Source organism: Peromyscus leucopus, chromosome 8b, assembly GCF_004664715.2.
Source record: "Peromyscus leucopus breed LL Stock chromosome 8b, UCI_PerLeu_2.1, whole genome shotgun sequence".
Classification (NCBI taxonomy): Eukaryota; Metazoa; Chordata; class Mammalia; order Rodentia; family Cricetidae; genus Peromyscus; species Peromyscus leucopus.
In genome coordinates, this window is record NC_051086.1 from 39,996,952 (window position 1) to 40,016,117 (window position 19,166).

The 19,166-nt window shown below is 44.2% G+C and overlaps 1 protein-coding gene across 1 annotated transcript in view; it reads right to left on the minus strand.

The window, feature by feature from the left end:
- Window positions 1-19,165, minus strand: part of Fam114a2 (family with sequence similarity 114 member A2) — a 34,214-nt gene extending 15,049 nt beyond the window's left edge. The window contains 10 exon segments of the mRNA XM_037201345.1: window positions 259-338; window positions 6,628-6,751; window positions 8,017-8,175; window positions 8,649-8,783; window positions 10,143-10,231; window positions 13,781-13,873; window positions 14,174-14,273; window positions 14,633-14,647; window positions 14,649-14,848; window positions 19,084-19,165. Of these exon segments, the coding sequence (XP_037057240.1) occupies window positions 259-338; window positions 6,628-6,751; window positions 8,017-8,175; window positions 8,649-8,783; window positions 10,143-10,231; window positions 13,781-13,873; window positions 14,174-14,273; window positions 14,633-14,647; window positions 14,649-14,834 (981 nt within the window). The 5' untranslated portion in view covers window positions 14,835-14,848; window positions 19,084-19,165.
- Between the last annotated feature and the right edge of the window lies 1 nt (window position 19,166).

Sequence of the window (19,166 nt, forward strand, 5' to 3'; positions counted from 1 at the left end):
ATCCTCCATGCTGGCAATCTCAATGGCTAGGAAATTACAATCTTATTTTCATTTCTATTATACTATATGTGTTGGGGGGGAGGGGTGTAATGTGAAACAAAGGTCTTCATAAGTAGCCCAAGTAGCCTATGAATTTGCAATCCGCCTGCCTCAGCCTCCTAAGTGGTGGGATCACAGGCATGTGCCACCACACCTGTCTACCCATTAAAATCTTACAAACAAAATAATGAAAATCTCCAAAATGGAATAATAACTTACCCTGGCAAGTTTCTCTGGTCTGGAAGAGACATGAAGCTGAGCAAATAGTTCTGTTATCTCCTTGGTAAAATCTTCATCCCCTAAAAACCAAGACCCACATAAAACATTTGAGAAAGACTGCCAAGGGGGCTGTGCTGTCTAGATTTACGTTAACTTGATACTGAGAAAATGTCCCTCTGAGATAGGACTGTAGACAAGCCTGGGGAGCACTGTCGTAATCAGTGACTGTTCCGGGAGCCCAGCTGATTGTGGCACTATCACACCTGGGCTGGTGGTCCTGGGTTCTATAAGAAAACAAGCTGAGCAAGCCATGAAGAGCAAGCTGGTAGGCAGCTTCCCTCCATGGCCTCTGCATCAGCTGCTGCCTCCAGGTTTCTTCCCTGTTTGAGTTCCTTCTCTGACTTCTCCCAGCAATGAATTGTTACCTGGAAGTGTAAGCAAAATGAATCCTTTCCTTCCACCACGCTTCTGGTCATGGTGTTTATCACAGCAACCAAGACCCTCACTAGGATAAGGAGACACGAACATGCAAGCAAATGGGGGTCATGATCACAGCACACAGGAGACATCAAAACAAACAGTAACGTCCTCCTCTCGTTCTTCTCTAAATCCTGTCCACTGGCCCCTGCTGAGGCCCAGCAGTGCAGAACAGAACTCTTAAAACACAGAAATCTTTGAGCACAAACATATGTAAGAGTATTTCCTAATCATTAGTCCATGGTGCATAAGAGCAAATTAGTTCTCCTTTATACCTATTTCCCCAAAAGCATCCCCAGAAAAATTCCAATGGGGCCATCTTGGTTCTTTTCCTTCAACGGTACTTTTGCCCTCTCTCTTGATAGCTAAGGCAGAGAATAAAAATGATTTACTGATCCCCAGTATGACAGGCTTTGGGAAAAGCTATTCACTGACACAGTCCTCACTCACATAACTCCTAGTCACAACCTACCATGAAAGAATACAAAACCTGACTTCCATAGTCATTTGGTTTTCCCAACTGAGCTCTAAGTGTGACTCGTGTAAGGGAGGACTCTGAATCCACCTGGAACACACACGGTCCAAGGAGTTTACAATTACACGGAAGAAAAGAACAGGAATCTATGTTTACCTCACATAACAATACTACCCTGAGGTATATTTTAGATTGTTCATAACAGAACACTACGGCACTACATATATTAAATTTATAAGCATTCAAATATATTATCTGAGTGATCAAAAAGTTGTTACTATCAAAAGCAGTGATGAAAAAAGTATGTGGTAATTGCTGTCAAAAACTGAGTATACAAACAGTTGCTGCATTAGAACAGAAGTAGCTGTTGGGCTGGGTGTGTGGCTCAATGGCCCAAGTGTTTGTTTAGACGCATGGATGGAAAGGAAGCAGGGCACTGCTGCTTAAGAGGGGCTGTGGGTAGAGTCCGTAGTTGTCCGTAAGGGAAGATTCTGAAATGAGGTCTAGAAAACGCAGGGGCTCATAGGAACGAAAACAACCAACATCCAGAGCTGGGCTCTGCACGGTCTCCTCCTGTTATACCCACATTTCTGTCTTAACAGTAACAGTGACATACAATTAACTACCAAGTCACTGAGCATTTTCCACCAAAATCAGAGAACCAGGACAGGGCAGGCAGGGGGATCACAGAGAGCTGAGGCAGGAGGATCACAGAGAAGAGCTGAGGCAGGGGGATCACAGAGGAGAGCTGAGGCAGGGGGATCACAGAAGAGAGCTGAGGCAGGGGGATCACAGAGGGAAGCTGAGGCAGGAGAATCACAGAGGAGAGCTGAGGCAGGAGGATCACAGAGGAGAGCTGAGGCAGGGCAGGTAGGGGGATCACAGAGGAGAGCTGAGGCCGGGCAGGCAGGAGGACTGTGCTGGAAGGCACTGCTGTGTTTTCAAAGTCTTTACTCCTAGCAAAGGTAAGAAGAAATATCACAGACTGTTCCATCTGTTCAGAAAACTTGGAGCCCTCTGAACAGTAAAGAAAAATGGAGATTTCTAATACTGTGCAAACCCAAGTGTTGACTAAATTTAAAAAAAAAAAATACTGTTAATGTTTCCATGTACAAATAACCTAAATTAGGTTGACAAATAAATGGAAAATGACATGCCTTAGTCTGGTTAGGAACAATGGAACAACTTAAACCAAAACTGCTTCACTAGTTTCCTGTTAAGGCTTTTAAAATGCAGATTCTTTTTACTATTTACTTATGTTTTCTAAATAATGAAAATAATAGCGAATGTTTGTTAGTTACCTATTATGTGCCTGACTATAAATAAACTTACTTTATTCCTCATAATACCATGAGAGGAATTCGGTCATCTTCTAACCAAGATGAAGCAAAAGCTCTGTGCTGAGACACTTCTAGAAGTTACATGGCTTTGGGAGAGGCAGGTCTTCATTTGGAGGCCAAGTCTAACTTCAAATTGTATCACTTGGGGTTCTAAACTGGCATCTCAAGATGGCCAGACCATTTCTAAGACATACATTCAAATGCCAGTTCTAATCAAGAGCTGAACTTTTATGCAAGCTGTCACTTAGTGAGACATAGTTACACACACAGCCAGCTTGACGTCTCAGTCCACAAAGAGAACAGAAAACGTCCCTGTCTTAGGTAAAAGTCACACTCAGTTCTGTTCTTCTCTCACAGAACAGGTCTAAGATCGGTCTCAGGGGAGCTTTGCTTTGCTCTCAGTAGACTGAGGAGTTATTTGATCTCCCACTCATAGTAGATTGGAAATGAGGAAAATTAGGTGAGACCGAGAGCTGTCAGAGGCAAGCTTCCCGTACTCCACGGAAGTAAAAGGTAAACTCACAGAAGGAAACAGGGACACACAGCGCTAAAGAGCAATCAATCGCAGAGGGTTTTTAAAGTGCTGCAGTTTAGCATAATTTAACCTGTGGCCTCCCAGGAGCTTTTATTTTAAATGCAAATTATATAATTTAAATGAATTAAAAACAAATGTCTAAAGTATTTATTCATTAAAAATAATAAACACTATAACCAGGACATATTGTATGAGAAAAGGATCTATTTTCAATAAATGAAAAAATGCAAACATTCGTAATAATAATGAACACGGGGTGGGAAGATGGCCCCACAGGCGAGGGCCTGCTGTGCAAGGACAGTGACTTGCATCCAGATCTGCAGCACGCACGTGAAAGGCCATGACAGCTCGTGTCTGCAATAGCGATGCTGGAAGGCAGGGCAGAGGACACTGGGAGCTCACTGGCCGGCCAGCCAGCCTAGGAAAAACTGGAGCTCCAGAATCACTGAGGGACCATCTCTAAAAAATATAGAGAGGAAGGCACCTAACACCATCCTCTGGCCTCAACAAGAACATGTTCACATGGGCATGAGCACCCCCTGCGCCACTTGAACAGAAGCTCTTGCCTCCACTCCCAAGTGCAGAGATTACAGGAGAGGGCCACATGTCCCGTTTGATGTGGTTGTGGGACTGAACCCAAAATATGTGGACAATACCCAACCTCACAGAGATGCACTGTACAAAGGAAAGATGCATGTTAATGACTTTTCAGATAACAGTAACAATTACCCTTGAATAATCTTGTGTGTGTGCATGCCAGAAAGGGAGAAGGAAGAGCAGAAGTGGAGAGGAGGAGAGAGAAGAAAAGAGGGAGAGGGGCCAGGGACAACCTTGGGTGTGAGTCCTCGCCTTTCTCTTTAAGACGGGGTCTCTGCAGTTCACTGCATTGTCCCCCAGGCTAACTGGCCTGAAGCTTCCAGGGATTCCCCAGTCTCCACCTGGCACCTCCCTGTAAAAACGCTAAGATTACAGCTCTCTACCATGCCCAGTTTCCACATGAGATCTGGGTTCAAACTCAGTTCCAACACTTGCATGGCGAGCATTTTACCCCATCATCTCTGTTCGGTGGGGACCGAATAGTACACAGAAAAACTCAACAGGTGCTTATTTCTTAATGGTTAGTTGCAATGGTCTATATGACAATGAACCTGGAGACTCACTACCCAGTTTTGTACATGATGTCTTCAATTAGAGCCCACCAGGCCATCTCTTGCTCAGGTGTAATTACATACATCATGTATCAGTCAGTGAAAAAAGTTCATTTCTATTATGAGATAGCCAAAATGCTGACACATTTCACTATAAAACATACAAAAGTGAATGTACTGTTACTATCACCACAGGATTCCTCAGAAGAGTGTGCAAACAGCACTGGAAACTGCCAAGCTCCTCAAAATGATAAATATGTCCCACAAAATTCTAACTTCCACTTATTCTGAATTTTTATCATCAGTGACTTAAACAAGCCAAGGCTCACTTCATTCACTTGTTGTTGCTTTTTAAAGATTAATTTTATTTTAATTATATTTGTGTTGGGGGGTATGTATGGTAGTTTGAATAAGAATGGCCCCCACATATCTGAATGATTAGGGGTATTAGGCACTATTTGAAAGGATTAGGGCCTTGTTGGAGTGGGTGTAGCCTTGTTGGGGTTGATGTGGCTTTTTTGGAGGAAGTGTGTCAATGCAGGTGAGCTTTGAGGTTTCAAAAGTCCAGGTTCCATGGCGTTCTTTCTTCCTGCTGCCTGAGGATATGGATGTAGAACTGTCAACTACCTCTCCAACACCACGTCTGCCTGCATGCTGCCATGCTCCTTGTTATGATGAAAATGGACTAAACCTCTGAAATTGTAAGCAAGCCCCAATTAAAAGCTTTCTCTCATAAGAGTTGCTGTGGTCACGGTGTCTCTTCACAGTAACAGAACATTAAGACGGGGTGTGTGCACAGAGGTCAAAAGAGGACACTGGACTCCCTGGAGATGCCATTATAGGCAGTTGTAGGCCACCTGATATGAATGCTGGGAACTGAACCTGGGTCCTGTGCAAGAGCAGCTCTTCACCACTGAGCCACCTCTCCTGCCCTGATATTATTCTTTTTGTTTTTTGATTGTTTGTTTGGTTTTTGGTTTTTTAAGACAGTCTCACTATGTAGCCCAGACTGGCCTGGAACTTAATGCATTCCTCTTGCCTTTGCTGGGGTTATAGGCATGTTCCACCAACTACTCCCTTCGGAATGGCCTATGCAGCTGTTCATACTTCCGAGTGAAAACAGTCTTCTGTGTCAGAAGGGAGTTCAGCTCAAACTCAAAGACAACATGCTCTTCCTGAGACAATGATCATCCCTCAGTGTCCGCTGCACAGAATATGGGAGTGCACTTTAGAGTCGAGATCTGATGACACTAATAACTAATACCGTCTCCTCCCCTCCAAGGGTCAATGACATGCACCCTCTTCTTGTAACTGAGTGTATGGCAGTAAAGAGCACAGCAGTGAGCCAGTGCGGCCACGCTGATGGAGCCATACTGTGGCAGCAACAGTTCCACCTGCTGCTGTTCTTCATCATCCAGGTGTTCAAACAGTAAAAGCTAAACTAAAACTCTTCAGGTGGAAGTTCTACTCCATTTTGACAGTGCTAGGCAGATCTCCCTGAAGGTGACAGGAACATAGGATCTCCACACCACACTTCATAAACTACCATCTTAACCTGCTACACAGGCAGCAGGCTCTGTGTGCCAGGATGATCCCTAAAGTTATCTTTACATTCAACTTCAATGTTTCTAACTGCTTGCTTCATCAAAAAAAAAAAAAAAAAAAAAAAAAAAAAAGGCCAGGCGGTGGTGGCACATGCCTTTAATCCCAGCACTCGGGAGGCAGAGCCAGGCGGATCTCTGTGAGTTCGAGGCCAGCCTGGGCTACCAAGTGAGTTCCAGGAGAGGCGCAAAGCTACACAGAGAAACCCTGCCTCGAAAAACCAAAAAAAAAAAAAGGCAAAAATTGTGGTTAAACTCTACTTTCTTAATCTTGGAAATATTTTCAACTGAAATATCCAAATAAAACCACTCTCTTGATCAGAGTTTAAGACGCACTTGCCCAGGAACTACACTATAAATAAACCATATTTCCTAATAATTTTGCGTTTCAACACTTACATTCCCTAACACACAAAGATATTGAATTGTAAACATGAGAAAAGACAAAGGATCACCGCAGTCTGGGTAACAATGCCTTGCATGCTTCAGGATGGGGTCAGGGGCTAGAGAAGCGGGAAGAGAAGACACAGATGAGATGTCTAAGTAGGACACCAAGGGTCACACAGGAAGGATCCTGACAGGAGCAGCTCTCAAGCAGGAGCGCAGGCAGAGCTGTGCAGCAGATCAGACTCAGGAAAGTGGCAGGACCCTGCAGCAGAGGGTGTGGGCAAGCCCTGGGGAGGGGACAGCACGGAGGATCTGTAAGGAAAGTGCCATGGGGCCAGTGACTGACTCCAGGGATCACTGTAGCCAACAAGGGAGCCACCCGCTTGGGTGCAGAAGCCTGCATTACCTTGTCTTTCCTCCTCCTCTTCCTCACAGAACTCTGCTAGGGAAAACGCTTCTTTGAGCTGCTCTAGCTCAAGTCTTGTGGTCTGTAATTCTTCTCCACTCAGAGAACTAAGGATAGATTTCACCTAAATAGATATGAGACAATGAGAATTTGTAGGAAAATTAAGAGAATCTCAAATAGAGATGAGTCCACGGGTCAACTGAAATCTGAATTATAAACTAACCAGTCAGCACACGCTGCTCTGGAGAGGAAGGGGAGCAGTATCTCACCAGGTAGCCCAGACTAGTCCTCAACTCTCAAATCTCCTGCCTCAGCCTTCTGAGAATTGGGACTATAGGCTTGTGTCACCATGGCCAACTCCTATTCCTTAGAAATTTTAACTCAGAGTTGGAGAGATGGCTCAGTGGTTAAGCACCAGCTGTTCTTCCAGATGACCCAGATTCAATTCTCAGCACTCACATGGCAGCTCACAACTGTCTATAACTCTGGCACATAAAATAAGAATGAATAAATCATTTTTTAAAAAACAAAACAAAAACTGTAACTCAAAAAGCTAATTCCTACAGAAAGGTAGATTGGGGCCGTCTGTACTTTCCAAAGTACAATGGGCTTAACAGCAGCTTAGAAACAAAGGAAATGAAACAGTCCTCAATTGGGCTGGAGATGGCTCAGCAGCTAAGAGTGCGTGCTTCTCCTCCAGTGGACCTGAGTTTAGATCTTAACACCCACACCATGCTGCTCACTACCACCCATAATCCCTGCTCCAAGGATCTGGTATCCTCTCCTGGCATCCATGGGTACGTGCCGCACATGGCATAAACATATACAAATTAAAAAGTAAATCTTGATCCAGGTATGATGTCCACCTTTCATCCCAACACTCAGGAATCACAATCAGATCTCAATGAGTTTGAGGTCAGCCTAGTCTACACAGCAAATTCAGGATGGTCAGGGCTATGCAGTGAGGTCCTGTTTACACACACACACACACACACACACACACACACACACACACACACACAAACACAGAGCCTGGAACCAACTAAAAGCCAACAGTTAACTGTATGCAAACTGGCAGCTTAAGTCAGTAAGTTTTTTGGCAGCTAAAACCAAAGAGACTGCAGAAACAGACAAATACAAACAGACAGATGACGGGAAATGCAAATGTGTTGAGAACTCTTTTTTAATCCTTCCCTTTCTGTGTAATAAGGACAATCACCTGATTCTTTCTGGCACTTAGTCCCTACATGGTTTCTGCTTGCTGTGTAGGGCACTTCCAAAGTCCCGAGCCTCCACAAAACCACCTCACCTTCCGAATGCACAGCAGAAGGGGTCTGCAGCACCCCTTTGTGTGAAGACTTTCAGGAGGGGTTTGGGGTTGGGAATTACCTTTATTTCACTTTCTCGGGAAAGCATCTCCAGAGCTTCTAGATGTGAAAGGCCTTGAAACTCATCAAAGAGTAGCCCATAGTGAGTTTTCTTGTCTGTTTCCATGGTTACCTCATTGGAAGGCTGCTGCTCTTCTTTGTCCTTCACCTCTCGTAAGACCTAAAAAGAGATGGAAGTGTCATACTGCACCAAGTAATGAGTGCTCCAGAGTGAGATCACAGAGCACACGGGAGCACAGCTGCTCGGGCTCCATCCAGAGCACGGCCCCTTCAATCTGGGCTCCACATGCAAACCCGAGGAGCTGGGGGACAGCAGGAACTGCGTTATCCCACAGAATCTCACGCTAGACGGTTAGCAACACCAGAGACACCAGGGGCGGGTCTGTGGGGGGCTAAAAGTTAATCTAACAGCTCTGACAAGGTTTAACATCCCACTCTGCTGACGGGAAGCTACTGAGGAAGGGAAACAGAGGGACAAACAGCCGAAACTCCTCTATGCACTGGAGTTCTCACTGCCCACCCCACAACTCCAAAGGATTCAAAAGAAACAAACACTAACAAGGTTCCCAAGTCAACATCGGCGAAACTCAAATCAGAACACAACCAGGAATTGCACGGTGAAGGACACAGTACCTGTGACAGTGTAGAATTCCGGTTCATCAAGCCCTTGGTTCTTTTAAATCCAGGATCCCCTTCTGCTATGACATCCATTGTCTTCTTCCCAATGAATTCCAAGGCATCCAAGCCCCCGCTGATAACGCTCTTGCCCTAGGAAAGCCGTGAAACTCCATTACTACACTGAGGGTGTTTACAAATTGACTCTTGAGTAACGCCTGACCAGAGTGGGGCTGGTATGCAGGCCTGCAGTTCCAGCTACGAGGAGGCTGCAGGAGGAGAATGTTCAGGTACAGCAAAGGAACATCCAGTGAACTCTGGCCAGTCTGGCAAATGATGAGAACCCTCCTCAGAATCAAAAATTAAAGGCAGCTAGGAATATATTGCTAAGTTTAGTGGTGGAGTATTGGTCTGCCATGTGTGAGGCCCTTGGCTCAATCCCAGTACAAGGGGGGAAAAAAGGAGAGGGTGGGCAACACCACCAAGCACGGCAGCCTGAGAAGCAGCTGAAGCAATCATACACCACTCACACAAATGCACACAGGCAGAACCACTTTGGGAAACTGGGGGTCAGCAGCAAGCTACTCAAAGTTACATACCCAAGAGAAATGTATACAGAGATGTACTAGAAGACATGTGTAAGAGGGTGCGATGTAACACTGTAACAGTTTACATTGGAGCCTGGCTTGGTGGTTACCAACTGTGGGAGCAGTAACCTGTCACCAAGTCCCACTAGGAATACAGCAAAGCTGCACCCTGGGTATTACAGACACAGTGTGTGAGAGACACCGGATGCATACCTAGGCCTCATCTGGCAGAAGACCAGGTCAAAACTAACTCACGACAGCACAAGTCCTGGCAGTGGCCATCTGAGTTGGGGGAAGAACACATGCCTCAAGAGAGAAAGGCAATGGACTTACAGGATTCTTACTACGGTTGGAAGTAGTCTGCTGTGAAAATTCAAACTGAACGCGTACGATGTCATAGTCTATATGCTGCCGTATTTCAAAAGTTAAAATGGGGTTCAGCATGGTAAAGCATGCCTGCAATCCCTACACTTGGGATCAGAAGCAGGATGACTGTATATTGGAGACTGTCTGGGCTATAAAGCAAGACCCTGGCTCAAAAAGAGTTTAAAGCAAAGAAACAAAATAAAAAATACTAGCCACCTACCCTCATGTAGGAAAGACATTAAGGGCCCTAAGTGATCCTTTTTGAAACATTCTCATCATCTATAGTTTAGCAAGTGTCCATTAAAAAAGTCAAATGTCCCTTCTGCTTATTAGAGAAATATCTCTGGAAAGCAGAAACACTCCCTAAGGATATCAAACCACGACTTGACAGTCTAAAATAATCAGCTCTCACTCCACTTCCCTGGCTCTTACTCTAGTGAGTGACCCTCGGTGGTCTGGCCTCTCTCAGGAGCAACAGTACTCACACACCCCGAAAAAGGGAGATGGGCACACAGCCCATCAGATCGACACGGGCCAGGCTCCTGCACTTTCTGCTCACCGTGCTCTGCACAGCTGTTGAGATGGTCGTGAGCATCCCGAAAGGCCCGGGCACTGGGAAGCTTTCGTTCTCACTGGCATTTGTTTCTCCTGAAACAAAGGTTTGTAAAAAAAAAAAAAAAAAAAAAAGAAAGAAAAAGAAAAAGAAAGGGTCATTAATCGCTTCAATAGCAAATATGTGGTTTTTTAAAAAGTAGACTCTGTTTCTCCACATAAAGCCACAGGCCTTTCTGTATCTATTTTTAAACATCTGCCTATGTTAAAATGAAAGCTAAAGTGGGCAGATTTTTTTCCTCATTTATTTCATATCAAAAATAAAATCAAGTCTTGAACAAACCAAAGATTGATATGAAATTAGACTATATATTGAATGATCTCAGAGACACAGACTTCTGGACAAGGGAAACTATTCAGCACTGGAAACCAGACAAGTGATTGACCAGGGTAAGAGTTACATGGATCTTTTTGAATAATAAAATACTCTTATATTCCAAGTATATAGCTCCAGGGAAGTGCCTATCAGTGTTCTATTGATTACATAATATAAACATAGCTACCTCTCCAAACATCCAAACATAAAACTATACAGCTAAAAGTAAACTATAACTCACGTTGCCCTAGAAAACAATGTTCATTAGTTGTCATCAAACAGACCAGCATTACAAAGGTGATCATGTCTCAAAACAGTCTGTTCCGTTTTATACTTTAAAAAGCCTGTAAGAGATCAGCTTTAGGGGCTAAGGGGGTATGATTAGGTGTTCAAGTGTGTGTAGTACACGTTTGTGTGCATATATGTAGAGGCCAGAGGTTAACCATGGATGTTCCTTAGGAAAGCATTTTTTCTGAGACAGTCTCTCACTGGGACCTGGGGCTCACTGATTAAGCTAGCTGGCCATCAAGCCCTAGACAGCTTCCTATCTCTGCCTTCCCAACAGTGTATTACAGCTTACTTCACATGGGTTCTGGGGTGGAACTCAGGTCCTCCTGCTAGAGCAAGCAGGTTACAGACTGAACTACAAATGATCTGAGGCTTCTGCTTCCAGTTACAATACATTAACTGCTGGACTTGCCCTCCTACCACAACAGCTACAAAACCCCACAACAGATTAGAAACAATGTTCAGAGTCAGACAAGAAGGAGACTTTGGACCAACAGAAGAGAGAGAGACACAAGACAGCAAGAGTTGAAGGGAATCTGCAGACTTGAGAGTATGGAAGCATCCCAGAACTCTAAGCCTCTACACACATATGCCTGGGTGCCTCTCCATGAACACTGCACTGCTCAGTATTCAGTATACAGGCACAAGGAGTCTCCCCAAGGCTGGAAAAAGAACCTGCCTTGGAGCAGGAGGCTAAACAATCCCCATAGCTCACACTAGGCTGAGAAACTTGACTTCTAACCCACCAAGCAGACTCACTAAGCACCTGGGAAGTGAATAGAGCCCCCAGAAGAGCCGGACCTGAACCAAACCCTTCAAGTAAAGGCTACTCCAGACTCAGTCTAAGCAAGCACACCAACCTTTCTGGTTTTGTTTTGAGAAAGGGTCTGGCTATGCGGTCCAGGCTGGTCTCAGGTTCTCTATCCTCCTGCCTCCACTTCCTGACTGCTAAAATAACTGCTGTGTGCCACTATACACAGCTCAGAAACATTAAAAAGATCCATTTAAGCCACAAATACCATAACTACTTGCAAAAAAAAAAAAAAGCAGAGATAAACATGATCCTTTAAAGGAACACATATTCCTAAAAGATGACCAAATGACTTGCTTGGTACCATCGGCCTTTCTTAAAGTTCTGAAAAGACTCATCATGATGACAATATCCTTGGCGGTAGAATTAACACACACACACACACAGAGTGGGAAGGACTTCTTATAAAAAAGCAGTCTATTCTAATTTGGCAAATTCTATTATTCTTTCCCTCTTTTTTAAATTTTTATTTCTGGGTTAATTTTATTTCTAGGATTTCTCTGGATAGCCCTGGCTATCCTGGAACTCACTTCGTAGACCAGGCTGGCCTCAAACTTGAAGATCTACCTGCCTCTGCCTCCCGAGTGCTAGGATTAAAGGACTGTGCCACCACTGCCTGGCTATTATTCTTATTAAACTACTATCCAAGCCCACGTAATTTCCACTGAGTAGAACTGCTCTCATCCCTTGAGCCACAAATACTAAGCCTGAGCCCTGTTCTCCATTCTCATCTTCAGAGACATAAAAAGAGAACCAGTAAATGGGGCTGGAGAGATAGCCCAGTGGTTAAGAGCAATGACTGCTCTTCCAGGACCCAGGTTCAATTCCCAGCACCCACATGGCAGCTCACACCCGTCTGTGACTCCAGTTCCAGGCGACCCAACACCTATGGCAAAACACCAATGCACATAAAATAAAATAAAAATAGAAAAATAAAAAGGAACCACCTCTCTGTCTGTCTGTCTGTCTGTCTCTCTCTCTCTCTCCTGTCATTACTTTTTCATATCTACTACGACACTTCCACTTGTAAGACATTAACTCTATAGCTATTCCACCATGGAGCTCACCATGGAGGACTTTAGTGTTTCAGTGTTTTTTTGACGAGACAGACAGAGAGACAGAGAGAGACAGACAGACAGACCATAAGGAAAGCCAGGTATAGGCTCAGGCCTGTGATCCAGGACTTGAGGGCTGAGATATGAGACTCTGCAAGTTCAAGGCCAACCAGAGTAAGAAGGAAAGAGGAAAGGAGGTGAGGAGAGAGAGAGAGGGGAGAGGGGTGGGGAGTGGAGGAGAGGGGGGAGGGGAGGGGAGGGGAGGGGAGGGGAGGGGAGGGAAGAAGAGTCACTATGAACAGCACCTCAAATTCACAGGCAGAAAGAAGCCTGTGGGGTCATGTTTGTGTAACATGAGCTTGTCTTCTGACCATAACTGCAGTCAAGTGACCTAATTTTAATGCCAATCTAATTCTTAGGCCAAGGACTCCCTAAAGGGAATACCTGGAGCCAGCTAGTTTCTGATGGTCATGTATGCCAGAATTCTATAAAGGTGGAGCTGGAGGAAACAAAAGACAGTCAGGTGACTTCAAGGGAAAATGATAGAAATAAGCAAAGAAAAGCCATGATGAGAAACAATAAGGCTCCTGAGAGACAGAAGAAGTAAGCCTGGTCTTAAAACTGTTCAGGTCCCTGACCCTCCTGCTCCCTAGTGATAACTGTGTCCTTTGGGTGAGTGACTGCAGGTTTCCCTTTGATCCAGACAAACCAGAACAAAGCTTCACCTTCATAAAAAAATCCAAGTGAAAACAAAAACACTAACACACTAAAATCTTTTTGTCTTGCCACGACTTACTCAAACTCAGCTAATTCTTACTGATAATAAAGCTAATTATGGCAAGCAAAACATGGAGCCCTTCTCATATTCTGTGATCATAGCCTTCCCGTTGAATGTTCACCAATCCTCTGAATCACTTCATCCATGCAAAAGTGCAGTAAAGAGAAACATGAACGGTTTCAGAAGACACGGCTAGTCCTCAAGATTCCAAACCCTCTGCCTCATAGTCTCAATATGCCCGAGTGTCAAGTACTGAGTTAGTACTATTACTAAGTGCTAGTGCTGACCATGAACTGAACTGCCCATTTCCACCAAAACCCCGAGCACACGCACGGACCTGCTGCTTGCTTGACTTCAGCTGAAATTTCAGTGGGGCTAGGAATTCCAAGCGAGGTCTCTGCCTTCTCGATGACATTTGAAATACCTTGACCTAATGAGAAAAACAATTAACATTTGTGTGCTCTGTGCTGTTACTGAAACTGAAGAATCAATCAAACAAACAAACAAAAGCCCAAATCTGCAATATTTCTAAAATCGTGGTCCCAAAGGCACATTATTTTAATGACATATGTATTCTGGTCATTATTTCCTTCCCCAAAAACAAAAATCTCACTGACTTATAACATCACTAAAACATAGGCCTAAACAAATCCCTAGACTTCAGTTTCCTAATAGAACGTGGGCGTGAGCACCAGGGTACACAAAACAAGGAAATGACCAACGGTCTTACCTACTGTCGCTACTGTCGCTGAGGCTGAGGAGAGCAGGGACTTGCCCCAGCTACCCCAATAACCCCATCCGGTCTGGGGTGCATCTTTAGAAACAGTCTCCTATTTTTTCCAGTGAGAGAGAAAACAAGACAAAAGAAAACAGGAAAATTAGTGGAGACTTGGACGAGCACAGACAGGTATCTAATCATTAGACAGGCACAGGTGGGCAGACCCGTGACCTGGGTGAATACTGCCTGACCAACAGACAGACGAATGCCGTCAGCACAGAAATACCCTGCAGCAAATGCAATTACTGATAAAGGCATTTTCAGAACTCAGAAAGCTGTTACTTTATGGCTGTAAGAAGGAGGAAGTGCCACTGTAAATTAGTAAGTACTGCTACCACATCCCTTTTAAGCCTTGTAGTTTTAAATCCCAAAATGTTAACATACTGTTACTTTGGCTACAGCCTGTGGCACCTGAGCAGGAAGCTTGGGAAGCCTCAAGGTCACTGGAAGGATTGGTCTCTGGTCTTTTCCGAGTGGACGGCACAGGCTGAGATTTATTCTCTGGCTTCTCAGCCGGCTCACAGTTGCCATCTTTGAGGATCGGGGCCGCTTCAGTTACCGCTGGGACCGCTTCGGTTACCGCTGGGGTCTCTGTAGCATCCTCATCTGACATGACTGGAACAGCTCCTGCTAAAACAAAAGCCCAGCAAGAATCTACTGATACTGGCTTCTTTAGCATAAACTATCTGCGAAATGTTTATGAGACTTTCAGATTCATATACTAGTACAATAACACAAAGAGCTCCTATCTACCTCTACCCACCTCCCCCATCAGAAGCTGACACTGTTACAATTCACCAGTGTCCTTCCAATTTTACAGTTTTGACATGTACCCATATATGTGTACATTAGTTACATCAAATGTTACCACATACACAGCTGTCCCCGGGTATGTGCAGTGGTCACATCCCTTCTATAAAATGGACAGTATCTGCACATAGCCAAAGCACACCCACGCAGTTCTGTAACCTCTACTCCATCTGTGATGTCTAACACCATAGGTGATGCTACATAAATGACTTTAAACTGTCTTAAGAACAATGACAAGTCTGCATAGGCTTAGTGCAGATGAAACTGTTCCCAACTGCTTCCCACGTATTATTGGTTAAGTCTATGAATGCCAAGTGGACCAACTGCCTAACGCTCCAGGCAAGGCACAATTCAATCCTAAGGATCCCTGTGCCATCCTTTCTGGAGCCAGACACTTCCCACATTTCTTTCAACCTATAGCAACCAACTACTTCTCTGTTCTCTGACACGGACATTTTCAAGGCGTGTACATTGAAGCATACAGATTACCTTTGCAGTGACTTTTTCACTCAGCCTAAGTCCCTACATTCCACTACGGTTATATCAAAAAAGACCCTTTCAATTTCTCAGTACATCATTGTGTGTGTGTGTGTGTGTGTGTGTGTGTGTGTGTGTGTGTTATAATTCCAGGTAATCTGCAGTTTCCAACATCAGGCTATTGCACAACTAAAACTATTTTCAAAGTTCACGTACAGGTTTTTACGTGAACCTAAGCTTTTTCTCTGGAATAAACGATAAATACTTTATTAATAATATGGGTTATACGGTTAGTCCACACTTAGTTTTATATGAAACATGGGTTATATGGTAAGACCATGCTTCGTTTTGTATGTAGCTGCCATCTTTTCCAGAGTAGTACAAATAACCAAAACTTTCTGCATTCGGACCAGCTCTTTCCCTTATGTTGAGCCACTTCTATGGGTTCGTGGTGGCGGCTCGATGTAGCTTCTAGGCTGCATTAGCCAGTGACCAGACAGTAAATACCTTTTCGGGGGCTTGTGTCCCATCTCGAGACTCTCTTCAGAGAAACATCTATCTTTGGCACATTTCTTTAGTTAGATTGCTTTGTCATTTGCTGTAGAGTTTTGAAGTACTTAATGTCTAGGTTCAATTCATCCTCGTCTAAAGCTTATTTTCATTGTCTTATTTTGTTTTGCCTTCTGAGACAGGATCTCCCTCTTTGCTGGCCACTAGCTTATGGCAATCCTCTGCCTCAAACTCCCAAGTGCTGGAATTACAGACATGAGACACCACACCTGGTGTCTTCATGGGGTCTTCCACCAAGAAATTTTTTTCATTTTGATGAAGACCATTATCAGTCTTTCCTTGTACTAGCTTGTCCTTCAAAAATTTTATCATTAAGCATTCATTCTTCAGTTTTTTCAGAGACTGTTTAAATCATCAAGTAACACTGTGTCAAATAAGCTTTCTATTTTTTAATATTCTTTGTAAACATTCCAAACACTGTTTGGTAGTTAGACCATCTGATATAACTAAAGCATAACTGAACTCCACTTTTTATTTCATTTTTTTCTGCTGTGCTTGTATCAAACCCGGGATCTCATGCATGCTAAGGAAGAGCTCTACCACCTAAATATATCCACTGGCCCCTCAGGTCAGCTTTGGAATAGCAATCTTACCTAATTCAGTTCCTCCTGAAAGTACAGCTCTTTGGCAATTAGAGCCAACATGTCACTGGTACTTCCACTAAGAGAAATACCAGTTCCTAGAATAAGCAGTTATCACCAAGGAACACACTCACACAACACACATACACCAGGTATGCTAACAAACATTTTATTCAGGCATGTACTAAGTGCAGGATAAATCCAACTCATGCTATCATGCTTCTAATGCACTAAAAAAGAAATTAACAAGGAAGGCACATGGGCTATAGCACAATAATTGAAGCACATAAAAAAAAAATCTCAGTGGTGTATGCCTTTAATCCCAGTACTTGGGAGGCAGAGGCAGGCAGACCTCTGAGAATTCAAGGCCAGCCTGGTCTACACAGTGAATTTTAGGATGGACAGAAATAAATAATGAGACCCTGTCTTAAACACACACACACACAACAAAACTTAAAGAACAGAGAAGACATCATAAGCTCAGGGAACGATTCATAAAGTGCACCTAAAATAAGCCTAGAGTAGTGGTCACAAACTGGAAATGTGTTAGCTAACTACAGCTTATAGATGTTTTTACCTGGCCTACACTGTTTAAACATTTTTTTTAATTAGTTACTACCATTTAAAGTTCCATCTTCCATAGGAAAAAAAAAATAGGAAGTTTCTAACTCCCCTTGTAAAAGTGAGACATAAAGCAAGAGGGGCCACGTGACTAGGCAATAACTATCTGGTGCCGATGGCTGTTGAGGCCTTTTGGATGAGAATAGGTATCCTCTCATACTCTACTATCTCCAAATTTATATTACTCATTTATAGCAATGATTAGACCCTGTACACATTTGTGTTCACAACATCTGCCTTCAGGATGCTTAAGATACTGACAAAAGAAAATGCCAATGAAAGAATTCGAGGGTGTGATGGTCAATCTCAGATCGCCAAACTGATAAGCTTTAGAACCACGGAAGAGTCTCTGGGCACATCTGTGGGGATTATCTTGATGAGGTTAACACTTTGGGTGGTACAGTTTCACAGGCTGGGGTCCTGAACTGTATAAAAAGGAGAAAGAGAGCTGATCACAAGCATTCACTGCTCTCTGCTTCTTGACCGTGGATGCAATATGGCCAGCTTCCTATGTGACCTTCTTGCCACTATGGCCAAGAGAACTGTGACTCAGGGTAAGACCGCCCTTTCTTGTTTTTGTCTGGGAATTTTACCACAGTAACAGGAAAGCAACTAAAACAAAGGGTATGAAAACAACACAGAGAAAGGTCAGTGATCCATGATATGGTCACCTCGAGTAATGACTATATTAGGGAAGAAGCAAAGGGAGGCACAAGGCTAGGAAGGTGGATTAAGACAACACACTGTGTTACCTAAACTTTGTGGGCACATGGTATGCAAGTATTCAACAAGCCCAAAATTCACGGAGAAGAATACATATAAAAGTAACAATTGCTGTGCAAACCAACTCAGAAAAAAAAAAAAAAAAAAAAAAAAAAAAAAAAAAAAAAAAAAAAAAAACTCGTTTAGTCATTCATGGCAAACATCTTTTGCATTCCCACTATGTAGCCAGCTCTGGAGACAGAGAAGAAATGCAAGGCAATTTCTGCCTCACTCGGTCCAAAGGCTGATCTAATAAGAAGACACTGACATGCCTGCACAAAGTTCAAAAGGTGTTCTTGCAGCTGTATTTAAAAAAAAAAAAATGTACCTTTTAAAACTACCTTTTCTTTTTTCTCTAGGTTTCACATATGGTAGATGTGCTATACGTAAGCAAATACACGTGTTGCAAAAATTCACTTCATTTTATGAAACTAGGACATTCCAAATGAGTAAACGCCGGTTGCCCCTATTCTTTCACTTGCACAACAAAGATTTTAATAAGCATCACGAACGTGCCAGGCGTTTAGGCTGGGCCAGACGACAAGATTTCGTGTGTAGTTTTGACCGCCTCCACCGTCCCAGTAAACAGAACTAAACGCATAACAGACATACGGAATTGTACTATTTAATGTTTTCCGGGTATTCTGTGGTCCATGTGTTTTTTTCCTGGTTGGAAGAGAAAGACCCAGATGACTGGAGAGGTCGAAGGAGGCGCCTCGCGGTCCAGACGTAAACACACTCACTGCACACGCGTCCCGGTCGCCTTACCCAGAGGCGGCGCGGCTGGCACCTCGGACTAGTGGGGAGCCGGGCCCGGGGGCAGCGCTGCAGCCCGTCCGCGCAAAGGGGAGTCCGGGCAGCGGGCAGCTGCGGCTCCCGGGCTAACGAGGCCAGTCTCCGGTCTCCGCACGTCCGCACGCACACAGGTCCCACCCCACTCCCAGGCTGGAGGTAAACAAGCTCCTCACCCTCAGGCTGACGAAAACCCCAAACACCGCCGGAAGCTGCGACCCCAGCCACCCCAGCCCTCGCCGCCCTCACCCGGAAAAGCCGCAGTGCCGACGCCGCCCCTCACCGCGGCTACCGCCGCCCCGCTCGCAGCTCCGACGATCACGGAAGTATTC